The sequence below is a fragment of the Perissodus microlepis genome, chromosome 19 (genome assembly GCF_051167445.1).
Source record: "Perissodus microlepis isolate ML-2025 ecotype Zambia chromosome 19, ASM5116744v1, whole genome shotgun sequence".
In the NCBI taxonomy this organism is placed as follows: Eukaryota; Metazoa; Chordata; class Actinopteri; order Cichliformes; family Cichlidae; genus Perissodus; species Perissodus microlepis.
Window position 1 is genome coordinate 20,118,400 of NC_140479.1, and position 17,748 is coordinate 20,136,147.

The following is a 17,748-nucleotide window of genomic DNA, read 5'->3' on the forward strand; positions in this document are numbered from 1 at the left end:
AAAAAGTTTCTTGAAATATAGCTTCAAACCATTGTAAAGGGTATTTCTCACTTATTATAATCATTATTAATTGAGAAAAAAGAAAAAAAAAAAATCATACACAATCAATACGATTACCTATTTAATACACTCTGGATTATACAATTTTAGCTACAATCAACACTCTTGAGCTCACCTCTCTCTGGCCTGGCACAGCTGCATCTCAACCTGCTCATGAAGCAGCTCTTTGAATTCTACAGACATGCAGGCCTTGGTCTTTTGCAGCTCTGCGTCATTGGCCTCCACTTTCTGTTTCAACAACAGAACCTGTTGGCCTAGAAGGCAGACATTAAAAACTGATGGAGAACCAAAAGGTAGATTCTGTATACAGTTTCCAAAACATGAGATCTGGCTAGAAGATGCAATTCACCAACATTTTTCTATAAATAAAAATTACACGAGTCCTAGAGATTCTTACTCTCATCATTTTCCAGTGCATCCTGAAGAGACTTCAATTTCTCCTTCTCCTCATGAAGTGCTTTTTCAAGCCGTGCCTGCTCCGTTGCCATCTCATGGTGTGACCTCAGGACAGAGATCTCAGATTCATACTTCTCCTGCAGCTCTTCTTTCAGCTTGTTCATATTCTCCTGTGCTTGACTCCTCTCTAGTTCAAGAGCTTCCTCAAGACGGGCAAGCTGCTCAGCAAACTCTTGTTTCATCTGCATTATATTGAAGGAACATTAAATAGCTGTTACTAAACCGAAGCTTGTCACTGTATTATGAAATCAGTATTTTCATGCAACTACACCACCTGCTGCCCAGTTTTCTGTTTTTACTGTGTACGATAATTTTTAGTATGAAGGATTACAGAAATACCTTCTGCATGTTCTGGATCTCAGCATCATGCTGCTCGGTGAGAGCAGCCACTCTGTTCTCCAGAGTGTAGATGATGGTCGTTGCTGTTTGCAGCTCCTCAGTGTGAGACCATATCCTGTGTTCCACTTCAGCCTAATTATAACAATAGAGACATTCAGATTTTGGGCCAAACAATGTAATCTCATTAATGTAATCTCTTTGTTATCTATATTATTAAGCCTTCTTCTCACCTCAACTTGCATTGCTGCCTCCAAATGGACTCTGGTGAGCTCTACAACAAAGATATTCAAGTTCATTCATTTTGCAACACACACAGAAAATAAATGAATAAAAGTAAAAGTATGTGAAGGACCTTGCAGATGTCTGTCAGAAAGTTTGGCTCTGAGTTGCTCAAGGTCCAGAGCATGACGAGTTTTCATCTCCTGCAGCTCTTCATAATAATGATCAGTGAGGTCTGCGCGCACCTGATGTACAAGTTACAACATGCAGCAAGTTAACCAAAAACACTTAGTGACAACAAGCAGTCACATATTAGTATGATATCACTTTAATAAAAGGCTGAACATATAAGTTGATGTCTGACCTTCTGCACCTCTTCCTCAAAGGAAAGAGTCAAAGAGGATCGCAGATTAGAAAGGTCCATTGTGTGTTTCACCTCAAGCTGAAGTGTCAAACTGTCAAGCATTTCCTGGATGAGGCACAGGAAACAAAGCAGCCTCTCAATCAATTACACTTAATATGTATCGACTTAAAATGTAACTGACAGCAGCGCCCATTAAACATCTGCATCTCTTACCTGCCGTTTCTCCAGCTGAACAGTATCAGACAAAACGTCTTTATCCCCTTGAGCTTGACACTGAGACAGAGCACTGAAGCAGAGACCAAAGACTTGAATATTCACAAAAACATTTATGCAAAACTGCAGACCATGAATCTTATTTTATATCCAGATAAAGTGAAATACCCATCATCAGTCATTTTAAGCAGAGAGTCCTCCAAGGCACCTTCTACCAGCTTCAGCTGTAGCAGAGCAATTTCCTCTTTGTGACTCTCCTCTGTTGCATGCAACCGCTTCTCAAAATACCTAAAAGCAGGATGAGGGTAAAACATGATAGAGTAGAGAAATTAAGCTCAATTTAAAGAAACCCATAATTCTGATGTCTGTTTACACTAAATGTTAATATTCAGGAATAAATGCATCAAAAATTTGTGTTTTCAGGTGATTCTATGGTACCTCCTCAGGTTTTCTAGCTCAGCCTCATTTTGTTCTTTAATTTCTCGTTTCTGTTCATTAAACTCCATCTTTAGGCGTTCGATGTCATCAACCCGAGATGAGCGTGCAAGCAGCTGCTCCTTAAGCTCTGTAAAACAATAAACAGACATCTATCATTCAATCACTAAGAACAGGCATTGCTAATAATATATCATGTTTGTTAGAATGTAAAGAAATCCAGTGTATGAAAAAAAAGAAAGAAAAAATCCAAGCTTTAGCCTGGTAGGCTTATTCATACCACCCAACTCCTGACGACTAGTCCTCATGCTCTCCAGCTGAGTCCACAGCTGACTGATTTCCTGATCCGAGCTCTGTTTGAGCAAGTTCTTCTCCTCCTGTAGCTGTGAAACCTGGGTGGAAAAGTTTGGAAAAATGTTTTTATGAAATTAAAAAAATGACCCAACAGGTTTTTAAGATGTCAATATGTTTCAGGAAGTAATTATATTAATAAGTTAGTATCCAGAAGTTTTAAACACTGAGAAAAAACAAACAAACAAACAAAAAAAAAAAAAAAAAAAAAAAAAAAAAAAAAAGATTATCCTTTTTACTGTGACTTAAGACTTAGAAAGCTGCAGATAAAATGCATATTTAGGGTTGCAGTAGACCAGTAGTTCAAACTGCAGGGCATGCCCCTTTGGTGCTTGGATACATTTTTACCAGACTTTGTGGAACTGACCTGGGACATGCCAGAAACTAACCTCTTGCTGCAGTTGCTGCTCTTTCTCCTGTAGGTGGAGGACTTGCTGCTCTTTCTCCTGCAGCAGTGTCTTATTAGAAGAAATTTCCTCCTCCAGGGAACCTTTTCCAACAACAACCAGAACAGAGTCAGCTTCACTCATCATTACTATGCATATATTAATGTAATACACAAATTCAAATCATAGATTTAGAGGACTGTGCAGCCTCTTTATGAAAGTGTATACTGTTGAGGAATATAGGGACTGTGGAAGGACTCACAGACAGCAGCATCTCTCTCAGCCAAGGCTCGTTTCAGCTCCTCTAGTTTCTGTGTCTGTTCTTTACTGGAGGTTTGGAGCTCCTCTATCCTGGCTTGCGTCTCCTGTACCTCTGACTGTTTCTGGGACACAGCTTCCTGTGCTTCAGCGAGGGAGGCCTGGGTGCTGGTGAGTTCAGTCTGGGTGGCACTGAGGCTGTTCTGGATCTCCAAAAGGGACGTTTGAAAGTTTGCCTCCATGGCTTCAGCATCTTTTTCCCACTGTGCTCTTAGATCCTGAAACAAAATAAAACCAAAATTGAGTGAAATAGAATAATACACACAATGACAAGACAGTGCATGTTTTTAAAAGCCACAGCAGTTTTTTGAATTATAAAAAGCAGCTTTTGTATAAAAATTATAATGAAATTTCACCTGTATTTCTTTGGCCTGCTTTTCATCCATTGAAGCCCTTTCCTGAGCAACACGAGTCTCCCACTGCTCCTTCAACTCTTCTGAACACACGAGAAACGATTCTTTAGAAACCGGACGACTCAAACAAAGACAGCTAAAGAATGAAGATCATTGAGCAGCTGAGATGATCTTGTGTGTAATCACCCATGTCTTGTTGGTGCAGCTCAAGCAGCCTCTCCTGCTGCTCCTGGTTCTTCCTCTTGATCTGGTCCACCTCTGACTGATGGCGAGCCTGCAGGAGTGCAATTTCTTGGTCAAATTTCTCCTGCATAGAGGCCTGGACCTTGATGAGGGCAGACGTCTGCTCCTGTTCCACGTTTTCTTGAGAGCGCTCAAGATGAGACTTGTGGACTGTGGTCAGGCTCAGACGCAAGGCTTCAAGCTCAATGGCCTTTTGAGCCTAGAGGAATAAAAGCATAATGAAATGATGAATCTAAGTCAGTATTTAAGAGGACAATAATATATTTCACCGACTTTGGAATATTTAAAAAAAAAAAAAAAAAATGAAGAGGCTGACTGAATGAATAATGCTTTGGCTTGTGCGTCTGCATATAATATACCTGAACCTGCTGCAGTTCAGCCTGGTGAGCAGCCTCCATGCTCTCTCTCAGCTCCAAAGAAACCTCTGTCTTCAGCTGACTGACAACCTCATTGTGTTTGGCACTGAGCTCTGAGATCATCCGCTCGTGCTCACGTTCAGTTACCTGTCATGAAAGAAGAGCCAGAAAAAGCTAAAATGGCGTTCTTGGTGAATGAGTCCTCACAGCAGTGGAGTGAATTGCTCTGATACCTGTTTGATTAGACTGATCTGTTGTTTCTGTTCTTCCTCCATACTGGCCCGCTGCTTCAGCAGCTCTGTCTCCAGGTGAGTATTCAAGTCAGAAATCTAAAGAGTCATGCAGATTATATTTATTATTGCTTGCTACTAAAATTAACATTTAATCTGACTCTTACAAATCCTACAACAATTGATGAATCACACCTCCTGCTGATGTTTCTCCATCAGATCTTTTATCTCCTGCTGATGAGATGCCTTCAGCTTTTCTGCAGCCTCCTCCACAGCCTGTGCCTGCTTCTCCAGGAGAGCCTTCACCTCGTCTACTTTCTCCTTCATTTGCTCCTCCAACAGATGCCTTACATCAAAAATCTCTTTGTCCTTCTCCAGCCTCTCCTCCTCCCATTTTTCCTTCACTTCAGCCAACTGTGAATATAATTTTATAGGTTAAATCACTGCACATTAGCATTTCAAACTGCCTTGCATTTAAAGTATGGCGTTATGTAATCTCTCACCTCGACATCCTTGGCTTTTAGCAGCTTCTCAAACTGTTCGAGTTCCTCCTCTAGCACTTGTTCCATTTTTTTGATCTGTTCATCCATCTCTTCTTCTCTTCTGCTGTGCTCATCCCTCTCCTTCACAGCCCGAGCCCGATCCTCCTCCGAACAAGTCAGTTTCTCTCTCAGACAGGAGATCTGAGACTCTAGCTCATGCTTCTCTTTTTCAGCACAGTGCAGACTATCGAGGCTCTGCTGCAGCTCCTTCTCCAGCCTCTCCACCTCAGTTTGGACACTTAAAATCTGCACACGTGTCGTTTCAAGCTCCTTTAAAACTGTATCGAGCTCTGTAGTCCTTTGACTCAACAGCGTCGATGCAGTTTTGTGCTCAGTTTTTGTCTCCTCGAGTTGTGACATGACATGCTCATAGTTGGCCTTGAGAAAAGGAAGCCAGGGAAACGGTTTTAATTATTTATACAATAATTTTCTTATCAAGTCAAAACCTCCAATTTCATGTCTTAGTACTAATATGACTACTGAACCAGCTCCACCATTCTAACTTTGTTAGAAAAAAAAAAAAATCTAATTGCTCAGAAAACTATTATCATCATATTTGAATGCATTGTAATTATTGCACACTTGTGGTACTGGCATACCTGTAATGTTTGCAGCTGGTTGTCATCTCTGAATTCTGTGCTCTCCAAATCTGCAGTCTGCTTTATCTCCTGCAGAGATGATACGAGCAGCTCCTGCTGTTTTTGATGAGACTGGAGTGCAGTTTCCTCCTCCTTTAGTTCCCCTACCAGTTTTTCATCCTCATCTGATGGAAAGGTACCAGATATGAGGAGGGAAGTTTCAGCAGAGATTTCAGTTTCCTTTACCGTCAACATTACTACATTCTCCTGCTCTCTTTCTTCTGATAAGGCACAGAGTTTGCTCCTAAGGCTGTCTTGTTCATAGACTTTCAAGTTCAGCTCCTCCTCAAATTGTCTCCTCATTTCCTTTTCGTCTTCGAGCTCCTGGAGAGCTTCCCTAAGCTCTTCTGTGACTTGAGCCCACCTAAAAAGACAGATAATAATAATAATTAAAAAAAAAAAAAAAAAAGTATATCAATCTACAGTAAGAAATAAATGTAACCACAGCAAACCAGCTTACATTCAAATGTTTATTGTAAACTAGTGATTTATTTCTTAGAAATGCCTTTTTCCAATGTGGACTTTTAACAATATTCACCTTGAGATAAATATTTATTATTAATCAAAATTAATAGAGTTATGTAATTTCCTTTAGAAGTAAATATTACTGTATTAACACAATAGCAACATCATTGTTAGGTATAGAGCACAGAGTTGTTTTTAAAAGGACTTTGAATTAGTCATTTGATAAACGGCATGAACTTCATTACCTGCTCCTTGCCTCCTCGAGCTCTTCTGCACTCTTGATTACTTCCTCCTTTAGCACATTTAGATCCCTCTCCTTAAGGGCCAGCTCCTCACGGAGCTCCTCACACTGCTGACTCAGCAGTTCTTTTTCCAAGTTAGTGTCCTCAGACTGCTGCTCGGACACGTTACTCCTTTCCATCCTGCCCGAAGCGGAGTTGTGAAGCCACTGAGGGTTGGACTCATCAGCCAGAGAGTCCTCTGGACTAGAGGTGTTTTGGCGGTCGTCGTGTTCTTCAATCAGACGTTTGGAAATTGATAATAGTTCTTCTCCAAACACATCACTATTTAGCTCAAAACTGAGAAGACACAATGACAAAGGGGATTAATATATATATAATATAATATCTACAGCTGATAGATAGTGCAACAATAATAGCTGCTCTCACCTGCGGTCTGCAGATATGTCCAGCTGACTGCACTGGTCAAGGTTCTCAGTTATCGCTGAAGACTGCAAGTGTGCAAGGGGAGCTGAAGACAAGTAGCGCTCCATCAGAAGATTTCCAGACATTGATTCATTCATACTGCCCTGGTCAGCTCCACTGTCCAGATTAGCCTCATCGATACTGACAGTCTCATCAGAGCTAACGCCGGCTTTTACCTGGTTCTGCCTATTCTTAGACGCTTTGAGTCCCATCACCTCCTCCTCTTTAATTTTTAGTTCTTTCTCCCTCTCTTCCAAAAGCTGCCTGACTTGCTCGACCTCCACGGTGTGCTCCTCTTTGAGCCTTTTCATCTCCTCCTCAAGACTCTGAAAACAAAGGGCAGAGCTAGCAAGCTTCTCACTGTAACTCTTCCCTGCATCTTCCTCCTCCTGAAGCCTTCTCCTGAGCTCCTGCAGTTCTATGTTGAGGACCTCTTTCTCCTCTTTGTATTGTTGCATCTCAAGGCACTGACTTTGAAGTTGGCTTAACTGGAAATGAAGGTTTTGCAATTCTGCTTCCCTTTCTTTTCGCTCTTCTTCTCTTTCTTGCTTCTCATTCTCCAGCAAAGAAAGCACGTGCTTGTTTTTCTCCATCTCCTCTGCTAGTTCGCTACATATTCGCTGGCCGTTTCTTCTTTCTTCCTCCAGCTCAGCTCTCAGCTTGCACAGAACAGTTTCTACATCGGTTTTGCCTTCAGCATCAGACTGCGAGCCAGAACTTCCTGAGCCCTCTGATGGCGCTTCCTTATGACTGATGTTTGGCTCTTGGGAGGACGGTCCATGGTAAGGCTGCTGAATATTAAGGGCTTCAGTTCCTGACAGATTTTTGATACGTAGAAACTCCACACTGGTCTGTGTGACAGACGAGAAGACATTCAAGCAGCAGTTGTTGTGCATGAGCAACGAAGCACAAATAACAACCACAGCCACATTCTGTTTGATTGGCACTTACCTGCTGGAGCTGCCTCTGCAGTGCCTGAAGCTGTCCAGCAAGAGACTGTGCCTCCACCTGTACCTGGTCTCTGCTGGCCAGTGCCTCCTGCAGGTTGGAGCTGAGTTTGGCAATTATTTCATTACGCTTCTCCACAGCCTGCTGAAGCAGCTGCAAGCAGGACAAAAGTATGTATCAGTTTTACGAGCAATCAAACACTCATAACTTCACACACTTCCATTAGCTTTTGCAGACCATATTATCAAATGTCCAGCATGCATTCCTACTTCCAAATTAATTTTCTATTTTTCCCTCTGTGGGAAAACAGAAAACAGACTAAATACTTCAAAACAAACAATTTATATGCAAATTACAACAACAAATGAAGCCCACAATCTGGTTGGAAGAATCAAACCATTAACTTACAACACCTTATATACAGAGAAAACACCCCTAGTTTGAGATTTAAATACACAGTGAACACGTGAAACACTACGTGCCAAAGACACTAACCAGATTCCTCTGCAATCAAAGCTTCACATTAGACCAACTGTGCTGCTTTTTCAGTCCAGAGCACCAAGCAGCCACGCAGAAGAGGAGACTTGGTACAATCCCCCATGGGAGGTGATGACACAGAAATCCAAACAAACAGTCCTCCTCACACGCATAGCAATACCATAACAAGACTTTCATTGTCTTAGTGAGCAAACAAAGCATCAGGACAAATTAAACACATCCAATTACAAAGTACACAATGGAACGGATTTAGATAACTGCTCAGTTCTGAGGTTACTATAATACAGAACTTAAAAATGTGAGCCCAAGTAGATTACAGTATTCATGACAAACCCCATCTTGTTTCTCCATTTCAGAATCAGAAAGGGTTTTATTGCCAAATCTTGAGCAGGTTTACAACATTAGGAAATTGCTGCGGTGCTTAGTGCAAACATACTGTCATATAACACTTAAATAGACATGAAAATAAAAATAAGAATAAGAATTAAAAGTGCTAATTTCCAGTTATGTTTCAGCCAGCTGAGTTTAACATGATGATGAACTCCAATCAAACGGCTTACTTACGGATTACTTAATTATGCCATACAAGACAAAGACATGCAAATATCCTGACATGCTCCTTGGAACTGCACTAATAGATGCAAACCAGCCAACTTGGAAACGGCTTCAAGAAGTTAACTTGCGCCAAATATGGAGACAAAGCCCTTTATGTAATTAATCCAATCAGCACCAGGACATGGGGGAAAAATGTTTGCAGAAGTAAGAGTCAATTCTGATAAACCTAAATCACTCACGTTTTTATAAAGCCATTCACACCACTTGTTCAACTTCTACAGCTCAATCCAGGGTACAGATTTGGTCAACGTCTCTGGCTCATCTCAAGAGAACAAATGTAAATCCTCTGTCCTCTTTAACAATACGCTCCTTGATTTTATTCTTCTAAACAAAACCAGCTCCATGAGAGAACCCATCTATGGTATTCTTGAGTTTTCCCCCAGACACACTTTAAAAGTTTGACATCCTACAGCAGTGTCCAGATACTGGCTTTGTATACCTTGAGCTGCTCTTTGCCAGTAAGTGCAGCTAACTCCTCTTCTCTCAAGTCATCCACAGGGGACGGGCTATGCTTGGGGGTGAGCGGCTGATCCTTCGCTTCGTTTTGCCGAACCTCTGGTTTCCCTGACATTTGAAGCTCCTAAAGGATTAAAAAGTATTAGAATTAAAGTATAATCTTACCAGAGTCCACAAAAGAAATGTCAGGAAAAAATGCATGTGCTGCAAATTTGCACATTTAATGTCATTAGTGAACTCTGCCTTAGTAGAAAAAAAAAAAAAAAAGAAAAAAAAAAAGGCAGTTAATCCTGGCCAGGTTGTCATGACAACATGGCCTACAGGCAATGTGATGGTTAGTGACCCATTTCTGTAATGTATGTTTACAGACAGGGGGCATAGACCACTTGTTGAAGCATACAGTGAATAAACAAAATTAGGCAAGCAGGGTGGGGTGGGGGGCTGCAAGTATGAATGGAGACATGACCGTCATGAAAATAACCAACAGTTTTAATTAAAACTAATAATCTTATGCTCCCTACATATCAAAATTGCTTCAGTGTTTAACTCTATTATTGATGAGCTCTCTAGGCAATTGGCAGCATACCTCATGGTTGGTGCTGTTGTTATTCTCTGTGGCACTGGCTGATGGAAGAGCTGGTTCTACGTGGTTATCTTCTGTCGAGCAGTCATTCTGCGAGTCAACCTGGCCCTTCCTCTTCTGCGTCTTTTTCGCCGCCCCCGCCCCGTCGCTTTTCGCCCGCTTCTGTCTGAAACTAGCAAGCTGCGCAAGAAGGACAGCGAGAGGTAGATGGACACGTACGTCAGCACCAAAGAGCACCACCACACTATCAGCATGGTGAACCTCAGGGGTTGAAGGAGAAATGAGGTCAGAGTCCAGACTTATCTCCTCAAGGTAGGGAAATGTATACAAAATGAATCAAAACCAGACAAAAGTCATCATGTGAAGTTAGTGATAGTCCACAGTGTAGAAAGGAAAACCCCTCGTCTTGATGAGTCGGTTGTGCAGCAAAAAAAGCCCAAAAGTAGTCCCAAAACACAAATCCAAAATAGACTACACCATAGCCTGACAAGGTATCCAAGTTCAAAATGAAGTGAGGCAGCTAAATAGTCTCAAATCTCCAGAGAACAGGCTGATGAGAAGTGCAGATTTTACATTGACACACAGTGGACAACCTCTCAGCAGACCAGAAACAGAGCAAGGTTTAAAAAAGGACACGCAACTGTCACTTTGTATTTCTCAGCTTGTCAAAACCTCAAAAATCACAGATGCAGCTTTTTTTTCTCCCCCTATTTTGTTTTGGAAGGGTCTCTTAAAGTCCTTTCTGTAGCTATAAAAGGAAAAGTATATCGAGACTAAACCTGACAAGAAAAAAAAAAAAAAAAAGCATAATTACATTAAAGCTACAATATTTATCTTGAATTCCAGAGGGAACAATTTAATAGAAATTCACCTCGGTCAGTTTGACTGCAACACACCCTCTCCTCTGTTCACTGCCTCTCTCATGCCCCGTCTCTCTTCCTAAGCAGCTTAAATCAGATCACGGCAGTTCACATTGTGACAGAGACCCTCATAGAGCTTTCCATCAATATCTGACAGCAATTATGGACTTCCTTTCTTGCTGCCTGTCAGACCTATCCATTCTTCCTCATCGGGCAAGTTGCTCTACTGTCCAGATATAGATCTTGCAGTCTGCAGGCAACAGCGCAGTCAGCCCAACCTTTCATCCAAAACAGCCAACATCCGAAGCAGAGGGATCCACAAACTCTGGGTAGAGGATGGCATGTGTCTAGACTAAAGAAAGAGGGTGGAGACTGGGACATGCATTCACATAGAGAGGAGGAGACAGAACTCTATGTGTGGCAAGCAGCACTGGAGTGTGCATGCTCAATTCAATTTGAGATTACATGGCCCTGGGAGACCTACTTGTTGCTTTATGTGATGACTCACAAGCGTGATGCATAACAATATCGTGTGTGCATGTGCATAAAACCTTGTTCTGATCACATGTTCCTTGACTACACTGCCACATTGTAGGTTCTGCTTTATAAGCAGCCTGAAATGCATCCATCACTGTACAACCTCAGTGTCCCACTCCTGAAAGCAGCCTTTTATCAAGTTAAGCACCCTTAAATGTTTTCCTACCTTAAATTGTCAGCCTTCTTTCCTTACTTGCTTAAAACCGCACCAATTCTCCATCCATCACCCTATTCACTGCCTCCGCTTACCACAAAAAAAAAAAAAAAAAAAGAAAAAAGAAGAAAAAGAAGGGGAAAAAAAAAGCCCTTAAAGACAGCAGGATGAGCTGTGTTTAGCCCAAGGCCACTTCCGCCCTACTGAGACTGACTAACAAGCTGGCTGAAGCTCACTCAAGTCAAATTAGATGTAATTGGACTGCTGAAAGCTGCTACGGTGTTCTCAACAATGTCATCATTGGTCGGGGGGGGGACTGCTGTCTCCAACAAGGGGTTAATTTGCTGTCCACGTTGGTGATGGTGTCAAATTTGTGGCACGCTTTTAATGCCAGAGAGAAATCAGAGCTTACCGATGCCACAAACATAGTAAAGGCAAAAGACAGCACTGCATTACCATAGCAACACCATTCATGTGAGACACACGCGCAACATCCTCCACCTCACCCAATCTCATGGGTGCACTGCACCACCTGATGGCCTGTAACTAACATGACAGCATACGCAAGGTGCATGGCTATTTTAGGCATTCAGATCATGACTGCAGGCAGATTTCCTTTCAGATGCTGTATTGTTTGAAGAGCAATATACATTAACAGCGATTACCCCACGGCGCAGAAAAATAAGAAAGTTGTGATTGATCACTCAACAGAAACAAAACAAAACAAAAAGAAAAATCAAAGAAGAAACAGCCACAAGCCCACAAGTCATTGATTTGCTCCTTCATCCACCACTTTCTATACTTACATTCTGACTCCGAGGCATGGTGGAAGATTTCTATAAGGAATATAAATGTAGTTGAGTAATTTTTTGTTGTTATTATTATTATTATTATTATTATTATTATTATTATTATTATTATTATTATTATTATTCTTCCCCCAAAATGAGTTCCATTACAAATTATAGATGGATTATATGATATAACACATGCAGTGTTAATGGCCATCCTAAAAAGGTGACTTAGTTTTATACATTGTTTCTAGACTACATGGCTTGTTGTCAATGTGGGACAAGCCATTTTTGACTACTAGGCCATTAATAATATGACTTCCCATTAAGGTGAAATCAACTGCTTGCCATTTCTACTTGTAAACACCAGAGGAGCCAATTTCAAAACTGATGAGGGCTGAATTTTTTTTTTTTTTTTTGCTACTTTGGGGCTTGCTATAATTAAATGAAGCATGCATACTGCTCTCTCAGAAAATCCTGGAGAAGAATGTCAGACCATCAGTTTGTGGTCTGAAGGTCTGACTCACTAGTTCTCACCAGCACAATGACCTGAAACACACCAGCAAGTTCACTTCTGAATGGCTCAAACAAAACAAAATGAAGGTTTTAGAGGGACCTAGTCAAAGTCCAGGCTTATATCCCATTAAGATGCTTTGGCATGGGATTCAACGGGCTTTTCATGCTGCAAAACCTCTGAAATCACACAATTCCACAAAGAAAAGTGTCACAATATTTCTCCATAGTGATGTGAAGGACTCATTTCCAGTTATCGCAGATTGCAGTTCTCTGTCCGCCAAGGTTGGAGCAACCAGTTATTAAATGAAATCATTTAAAAACATTTTGCATTTACTCGGTGGTGGCGGGGGTCTTTGGCTAACATTAAAATTAGTTTGATCTGACATGTATGACAAGTTTACAAAAGAATGAAAAAAAAATTCTTCCTGATTTTTGAGCACTATGTCACTTAGATACAAGTAAACAGTACTTGTTTAGAGAGCTTAGTGGGGGATAGGCTCACAAAGTTTTGCCACAATTTTGAAACACAGATGACTGACTTAGTGAATAGTTAACTTTGGAATTGAGGCTCTGTTATAACCACTGCACAAGTAAACCCTTTCAGTGAGTAAACATATGATGTTGATCCACGTTGTTTAGAGCTGTAATGGCCTGCGAATAATGTGCAACCTGCATTCTCAATAGCAAAATAAATCAAGCATGTGCCAAAAATCTCCCACCGAATGCATCTTCACTGCACACAAGTTAAAGGCAAACTTAACACATATGTCTAAATAAAAATGAAAGCTATTTGCTATGGTCAATGGAACAATCACATATGCGTTTACTGCTGAACTACCAAGTATCTTATATGAAAACTGCCTTCATTTACCAGCTGATTAACCTGCTTCATAAATGATGTTACTCTTCGCTTCTCATATGCTACGCCCAATCGCGGGAAATACATGACGAGAGCCTGCAATTTAACATTCAAAGGTAATTCAAGCCACAACAAATGTGCAGTCATTTTGGTGGTGAGTGTAGTTAGCAATGGATAAACGCAGGGCTATGACAAAAGAGTTTGCTAAGTGCTAGCATTCAATATTAGCATGCGTTACATGTTAGCAACAAACCTTAGCTCTCCCAGCTTCTACCTTCCTCCGACGTTCATCTTCATCCATGACTCGATCGAAATAAACGCGTTAAATGTTTAGGACATACGTCCTGATTTCACTGAAAATAACGCTAAACCTTCCTTCAAATAATAAGTTAACCCTTGAACAAATCTTTACATGCAACTGTCAACAGACAACATTGAGTATGGCCGCCAAGTCAACGTAGCTCCGCCCTTATCGAGTTTCCCTTGCCTAACTGCCCAATCAATTAGTTACTTTCCTCACCTTCAGCCAATTAAATTCGTGCTGTTTAAAAATAAGTTAAAAGCACCGCCTACTCTATATAGCAGTCAAAACTAGCACTCAGTTAACCAATCAAATTGCTGCTTCAAGCCGCCTAGACTGGATTGACGTCTCTTGTAGCCAACCACAGTTAGCTCATACAAATCATACTCCTGTCACAGCTGGATGAGGAGTTTCTCATTTAGGGGGCGTACGCAGTGAAGTACGCAGGTTAAAAACATTAGTACCGTTCACATTATATTTATTAAAAACACAAAGCAACGATCTACAGTTTATATTAATTAAAGATTAGTGCCTAATGTACTCAAACAGTGCGTTTCCGTTTATTAGGAGTCAATGATTGTGCCACGTTAGAAAGGTTTTGACTATACCCAAATGAGGTGAGCATCAGCAGCAGCCAGCACTTAAGCACTAAATCCAGCCAACAGAGCCAAGTAATAATTCAGAACCCAGCTTTAGGCTTTTGTATGTGACAAATCAAAAGGAGAACAGGACACATTTAATGTTTTTATTGTTTGAAGGTTTTCTTCACTGTCCCACCCTTGGTTTTTTTGGCAGCAGAGAAACCAGACCAAGCAGGTAATGCAAGTCATAGCTAAGTCCTGTAGTAATAAACAGGTGTGTCCCATGGCAGCTACTCTGTGGCTTTAGTTTGTCTGAAAAAAAAAAGTCTGAGTTACTCCAAATGCCACGACATGAAGTAAAGTTTAGCTAAGTTAAGTCAAACTTTATTTTTATAGTACATTCAAAACAACCTCAGCTGTCGAGAGCACTGTACAAGTTAAACAAGATAGGCTTAAAATATAAACTCTACATAAAAGTCACAAAATCTGTAAGTCTGTGTGGTTAGTACTTCATAAAAAAGATATTGGAACAACTTGAATTTGGATTTGGATGGAAGTATTTCTCCATGCATTCTGATGAAAGTAGGACTTGTCTCTTGTATTTCAACCTTTTATTTTTATTTCATAGAAAGTCAGACAGAGAACCCATAGCTTTTAATGATCAGAAACATGGCACAAGTCGCATTTCATCAGTGGTCCTCACCATCCACCCACAGTACCCACCCATCTCCATCAACCAGCCACTGGTCTGCCCTTCCTGCCCTCTCTACCACTACCTGCCCCAACTCAGCCTCCTCATGTACTCCAGCAGACTATGAGATACAGATCTCATAACACCCCAGTGCCCCTCTGTTTCTGGTCTGTTAAGTGTATTTAATATTGTTCTCCTCCTCCTGCTGCCTGACCCAACCTGACCTGCACTGCGTACAAGATTGCACGGAATAGATTTAAAATGCTTTGGTAAAATCCCCAAGTAAAGTTATCTTTTTACCTCCCTGCATTATACTATATCCCCAATCACATATACACCAAAATAAATTGAAAATGTGCAGTTTGATTTAATCTAGTGTTATATAGGTTATTTGAGTTTTAAGACAAGGAAACGGTATATATTTTTAAAATAAATTATTTATCCACGTGCTTCTTGTAGTATTTGTTTTTTGCATCAATATCCTTTGCGGGATTTGTTAATTTGTAAAATGATTGGTTATATATGAGAAAAAGGACAAACCACACAATACTTTTGACAGGGGTGACGTTTCTTGGCACTGCAACTATCGCAGCACCCTGTGCCAAGGCATCTGCAGCTTCCTTGGATTCTTCTCCTTCAGTCCTGCCCTGCAAAACTGTCATCACAAAGGGTAAATGGTAAATGGCCTGTATTTGTATAGTGCTTTTCTAGTTCCTAAGGACCCCAAAGCGCTTTACACAACCAGTCATCCACCCATTCACACACACATTCACACACTGGGTGCGTAACAGCACTGTTTATGTCATGTATAGCTACAGTATATGTTTGGTACTGTTTGACATGGTGTAACTGATGTTGACACAAAAAGCCCAGATTGATCAGACCATGCATGACATCATGCTCCAAGCCATGTCAGGTGGTCGTGTCATCACCTGGTGGGCTCAGTCACTGTGCTTTTCACACTACATTTCTCAAGCATGCAAATAGACACAAACACCTTGACACATAGAGACAAGGTGAAAAAATGGCTACACTGTTTACCAAATTGACATTTTTTGTCTCATTACTTCCAGGCAAGTTACCATGGATATCATGTTTGTAAGACCTGATTTCAAAATAAAGAGAGTGGCTGTGCATCAACATCAGCATCACTGCAGTCTTGCCCCTAGATCACCGCAACTGCCTCCAATCAGCAACCATACATGCTCATCAGCCACCAGGGGTGACGTTTCTCACTGCTCCACATGTAGAGACACCAACCTTCATCTTCCTTTGATAGACCAATGAATCCTCTCGGTGGTCCTCCTCTTTTCTCATCTCAGCCTTGCCTCTCTCTAACATCGTCTTCAAGCTGCTTAACCTGAGCTTTCCCTCTGATATACTCATTTCTGATCTTGTCCATTGTGGTTACTCCCGCTTAAAATCTTAACATCTTCAACTCTCCCACCAGCTTGTCGTGTCTTTTTGTCAGTGCCACCATCTCCATCACAGCAGGTCCTCAGTTCATGTCCTGCGCCATCTTCACGTACTTCTCTGCCACTCCTGACTTCCTCATGCAGTGCCATAGTTCCTCTCTTGGCACCCCATCATATCTTGTTTTCTTTAGATCCACAAAGACCTAGTGCAGTCCCTTCTGACCTTCTCTGCACCTTCTCCATCATTACTCTCAAAGCAAACGTCACATCTGCTCTTTCCGAAGCCTGATTGTTGCTTGCCTGAGCGTCATCTCTCTTCTTAACCCAGCTTTAACAACTCATACACTTAAATTTGTGGTAAGGCTCATCATTGAAAAAGTACTTCTTCAAAGTTTTCAACACATTCTCTTCACTCATTCATACCAATTTTATCTTTATAATTAATCACCCTAACCTGCTGCACATCCCTTCCAGCCAATTAATACAAGTTATTTTCTCCTTTCTCAGTGTCCATGCTCATATAAAACGTCCAACAAGCCTTTTTTCCCTTTGCCACCTCTCTCTTTGTTTTATACATAGCCTCCCAGTACATCTGGCCACTTGGAATGGTGACCATTCCATTTTTTCTTTGTTCTTCCTTTGCATATTTCCTCATTCTACACAGTCTCCTTGTCTTCTTTCATCTGTTCAGCATTGGATCCAAATGACTGATCTTAAGTAGACTTCTTTGAGAGAATAGATTTGCTGCACTTAGGAAAGCTATCTTAAACAAAACTAATAAAAGGAGAAAAAACTGAGGCAACAGAAAAAAATGCTCAAAGCAGCTTGTAAGAACTATATGACTGAAGGTTTAAAACATACATACAGCTTTAAAATGGGTATGTCTGCTGCAGCGTTGAATATCGTTCGTGTGTTCATTTTTGTCGAAGAGCAGAAATTAAACTTTTCGTCATTCTTCGTTCGAAGGGAAAAAAAATTGACGCCCGAACAGGGACTTGAACCCTGGACCCTCAGATTAAAAGTCTGATGCTCTACCGACTGAGCTATCCGGGCTCTGACAATGAGGCGCACAGGACACAATAAGAATGACAACCAGACTGAAGGCCGCCAATTTATTTCACCAGTCTCATAAACTTTTCTTTCAGCTTCCGTGACGTCGAGACGAAACGGCCGCTGTTAGCAGCGAACTACGCTAGCAAGCTAAACTTAAGCTAGCGCTGCAGACAGCCTTTTGTAACTTCATGTAGCCTAGAGCGACGTTAAAATACGAA

The 17,748-nt window shown here is 41.1% G+C and overlaps 1 protein-coding gene and 1 non-coding gene across 5 annotated transcripts in view; both read right to left on the minus strand.

Annotated features, from left to right (window-relative positions):
• Positions 1 to 13,952, minus strand: part of pcnt (pericentrin) — a 33,876-nt gene extending 19,924 nt beyond the window's left edge. For 3 of the 4 annotated variants that reach the window (XM_084914549.1, XM_084914547.1, XM_084914546.1), the window contains exons 1-26: positions 13,743 to 13,952; positions 12,130 to 12,159; positions 9,776 to 9,952; positions 9,173 to 9,313; positions 7,624 to 7,773; positions 6,637 to 7,523; positions 6,214 to 6,546; positions 5,465 to 5,867; positions 4,827 to 5,243; positions 4,519 to 4,737; positions 4,327 to 4,422; positions 4,097 to 4,240; positions 3,681 to 3,936; positions 3,498 to 3,577; positions 3,086 to 3,359; positions 2,827 to 2,927; positions 2,367 to 2,478; positions 2,090 to 2,216; positions 1,820 to 1,939; positions 1,652 to 1,724; positions 1,439 to 1,543; positions 1,208 to 1,319; positions 1,086 to 1,126; positions 856 to 987; positions 458 to 698; positions 176 to 314 (exon numbers count right to left, since the gene is read on the minus strand). In XM_084914549.1, the coding sequence (XP_084770675.1) occupies positions 176 to 314; positions 458 to 698; positions 856 to 987; positions 1,086 to 1,126; positions 1,208 to 1,319; positions 1,439 to 1,543; positions 1,652 to 1,724; positions 1,820 to 1,939; positions 2,090 to 2,216; positions 2,367 to 2,478; positions 2,827 to 2,927; positions 3,086 to 3,359; positions 3,498 to 3,577; positions 3,681 to 3,936; positions 4,097 to 4,240; positions 4,327 to 4,422; positions 4,519 to 4,737; positions 4,827 to 5,243; positions 5,465 to 5,867; positions 6,214 to 6,546; positions 6,637 to 7,523; positions 7,624 to 7,773; positions 9,173 to 9,313; positions 9,776 to 9,952; positions 12,130 to 12,159; positions 13,743 to 13,790 (4,958 nt within the window). In that variant the 5' untranslated portion in view covers positions 13,791 to 13,952. The remainder of the gene's footprint in view (positions 1 to 175; positions 315 to 457; positions 699 to 855; positions 988 to 1,085; positions 1,127 to 1,207; positions 1,320 to 1,438; positions 1,544 to 1,651; positions 1,725 to 1,819; positions 1,940 to 2,089; positions 2,217 to 2,366; positions 2,479 to 2,826; positions 2,928 to 3,085; positions 3,360 to 3,497; positions 3,578 to 3,680; positions 3,937 to 4,096; positions 4,241 to 4,326; positions 4,423 to 4,518; positions 4,738 to 4,826; positions 5,244 to 5,464; positions 5,868 to 6,213; positions 6,547 to 6,636; positions 7,524 to 7,623; positions 7,774 to 9,172; positions 9,314 to 9,775; positions 9,953 to 12,129; positions 12,160 to 13,742) is intronic. The other variant, XM_084914548.1, reaches the window with a different exon arrangement.
• A 3,505-nt stretch (positions 13,953 to 17,457) lies between these two features.
• On the minus strand, positions 17,458 to 17,530 carry trnak-uuu (transfer RNA lysine (anticodon UUU)). The gene has a single exon. It is a non-coding gene; the product is annotated as a tRNA-Lys (tRNA).
• Between the last annotated feature and the right edge of the window lie 218 nt (positions 17,531 to 17,748).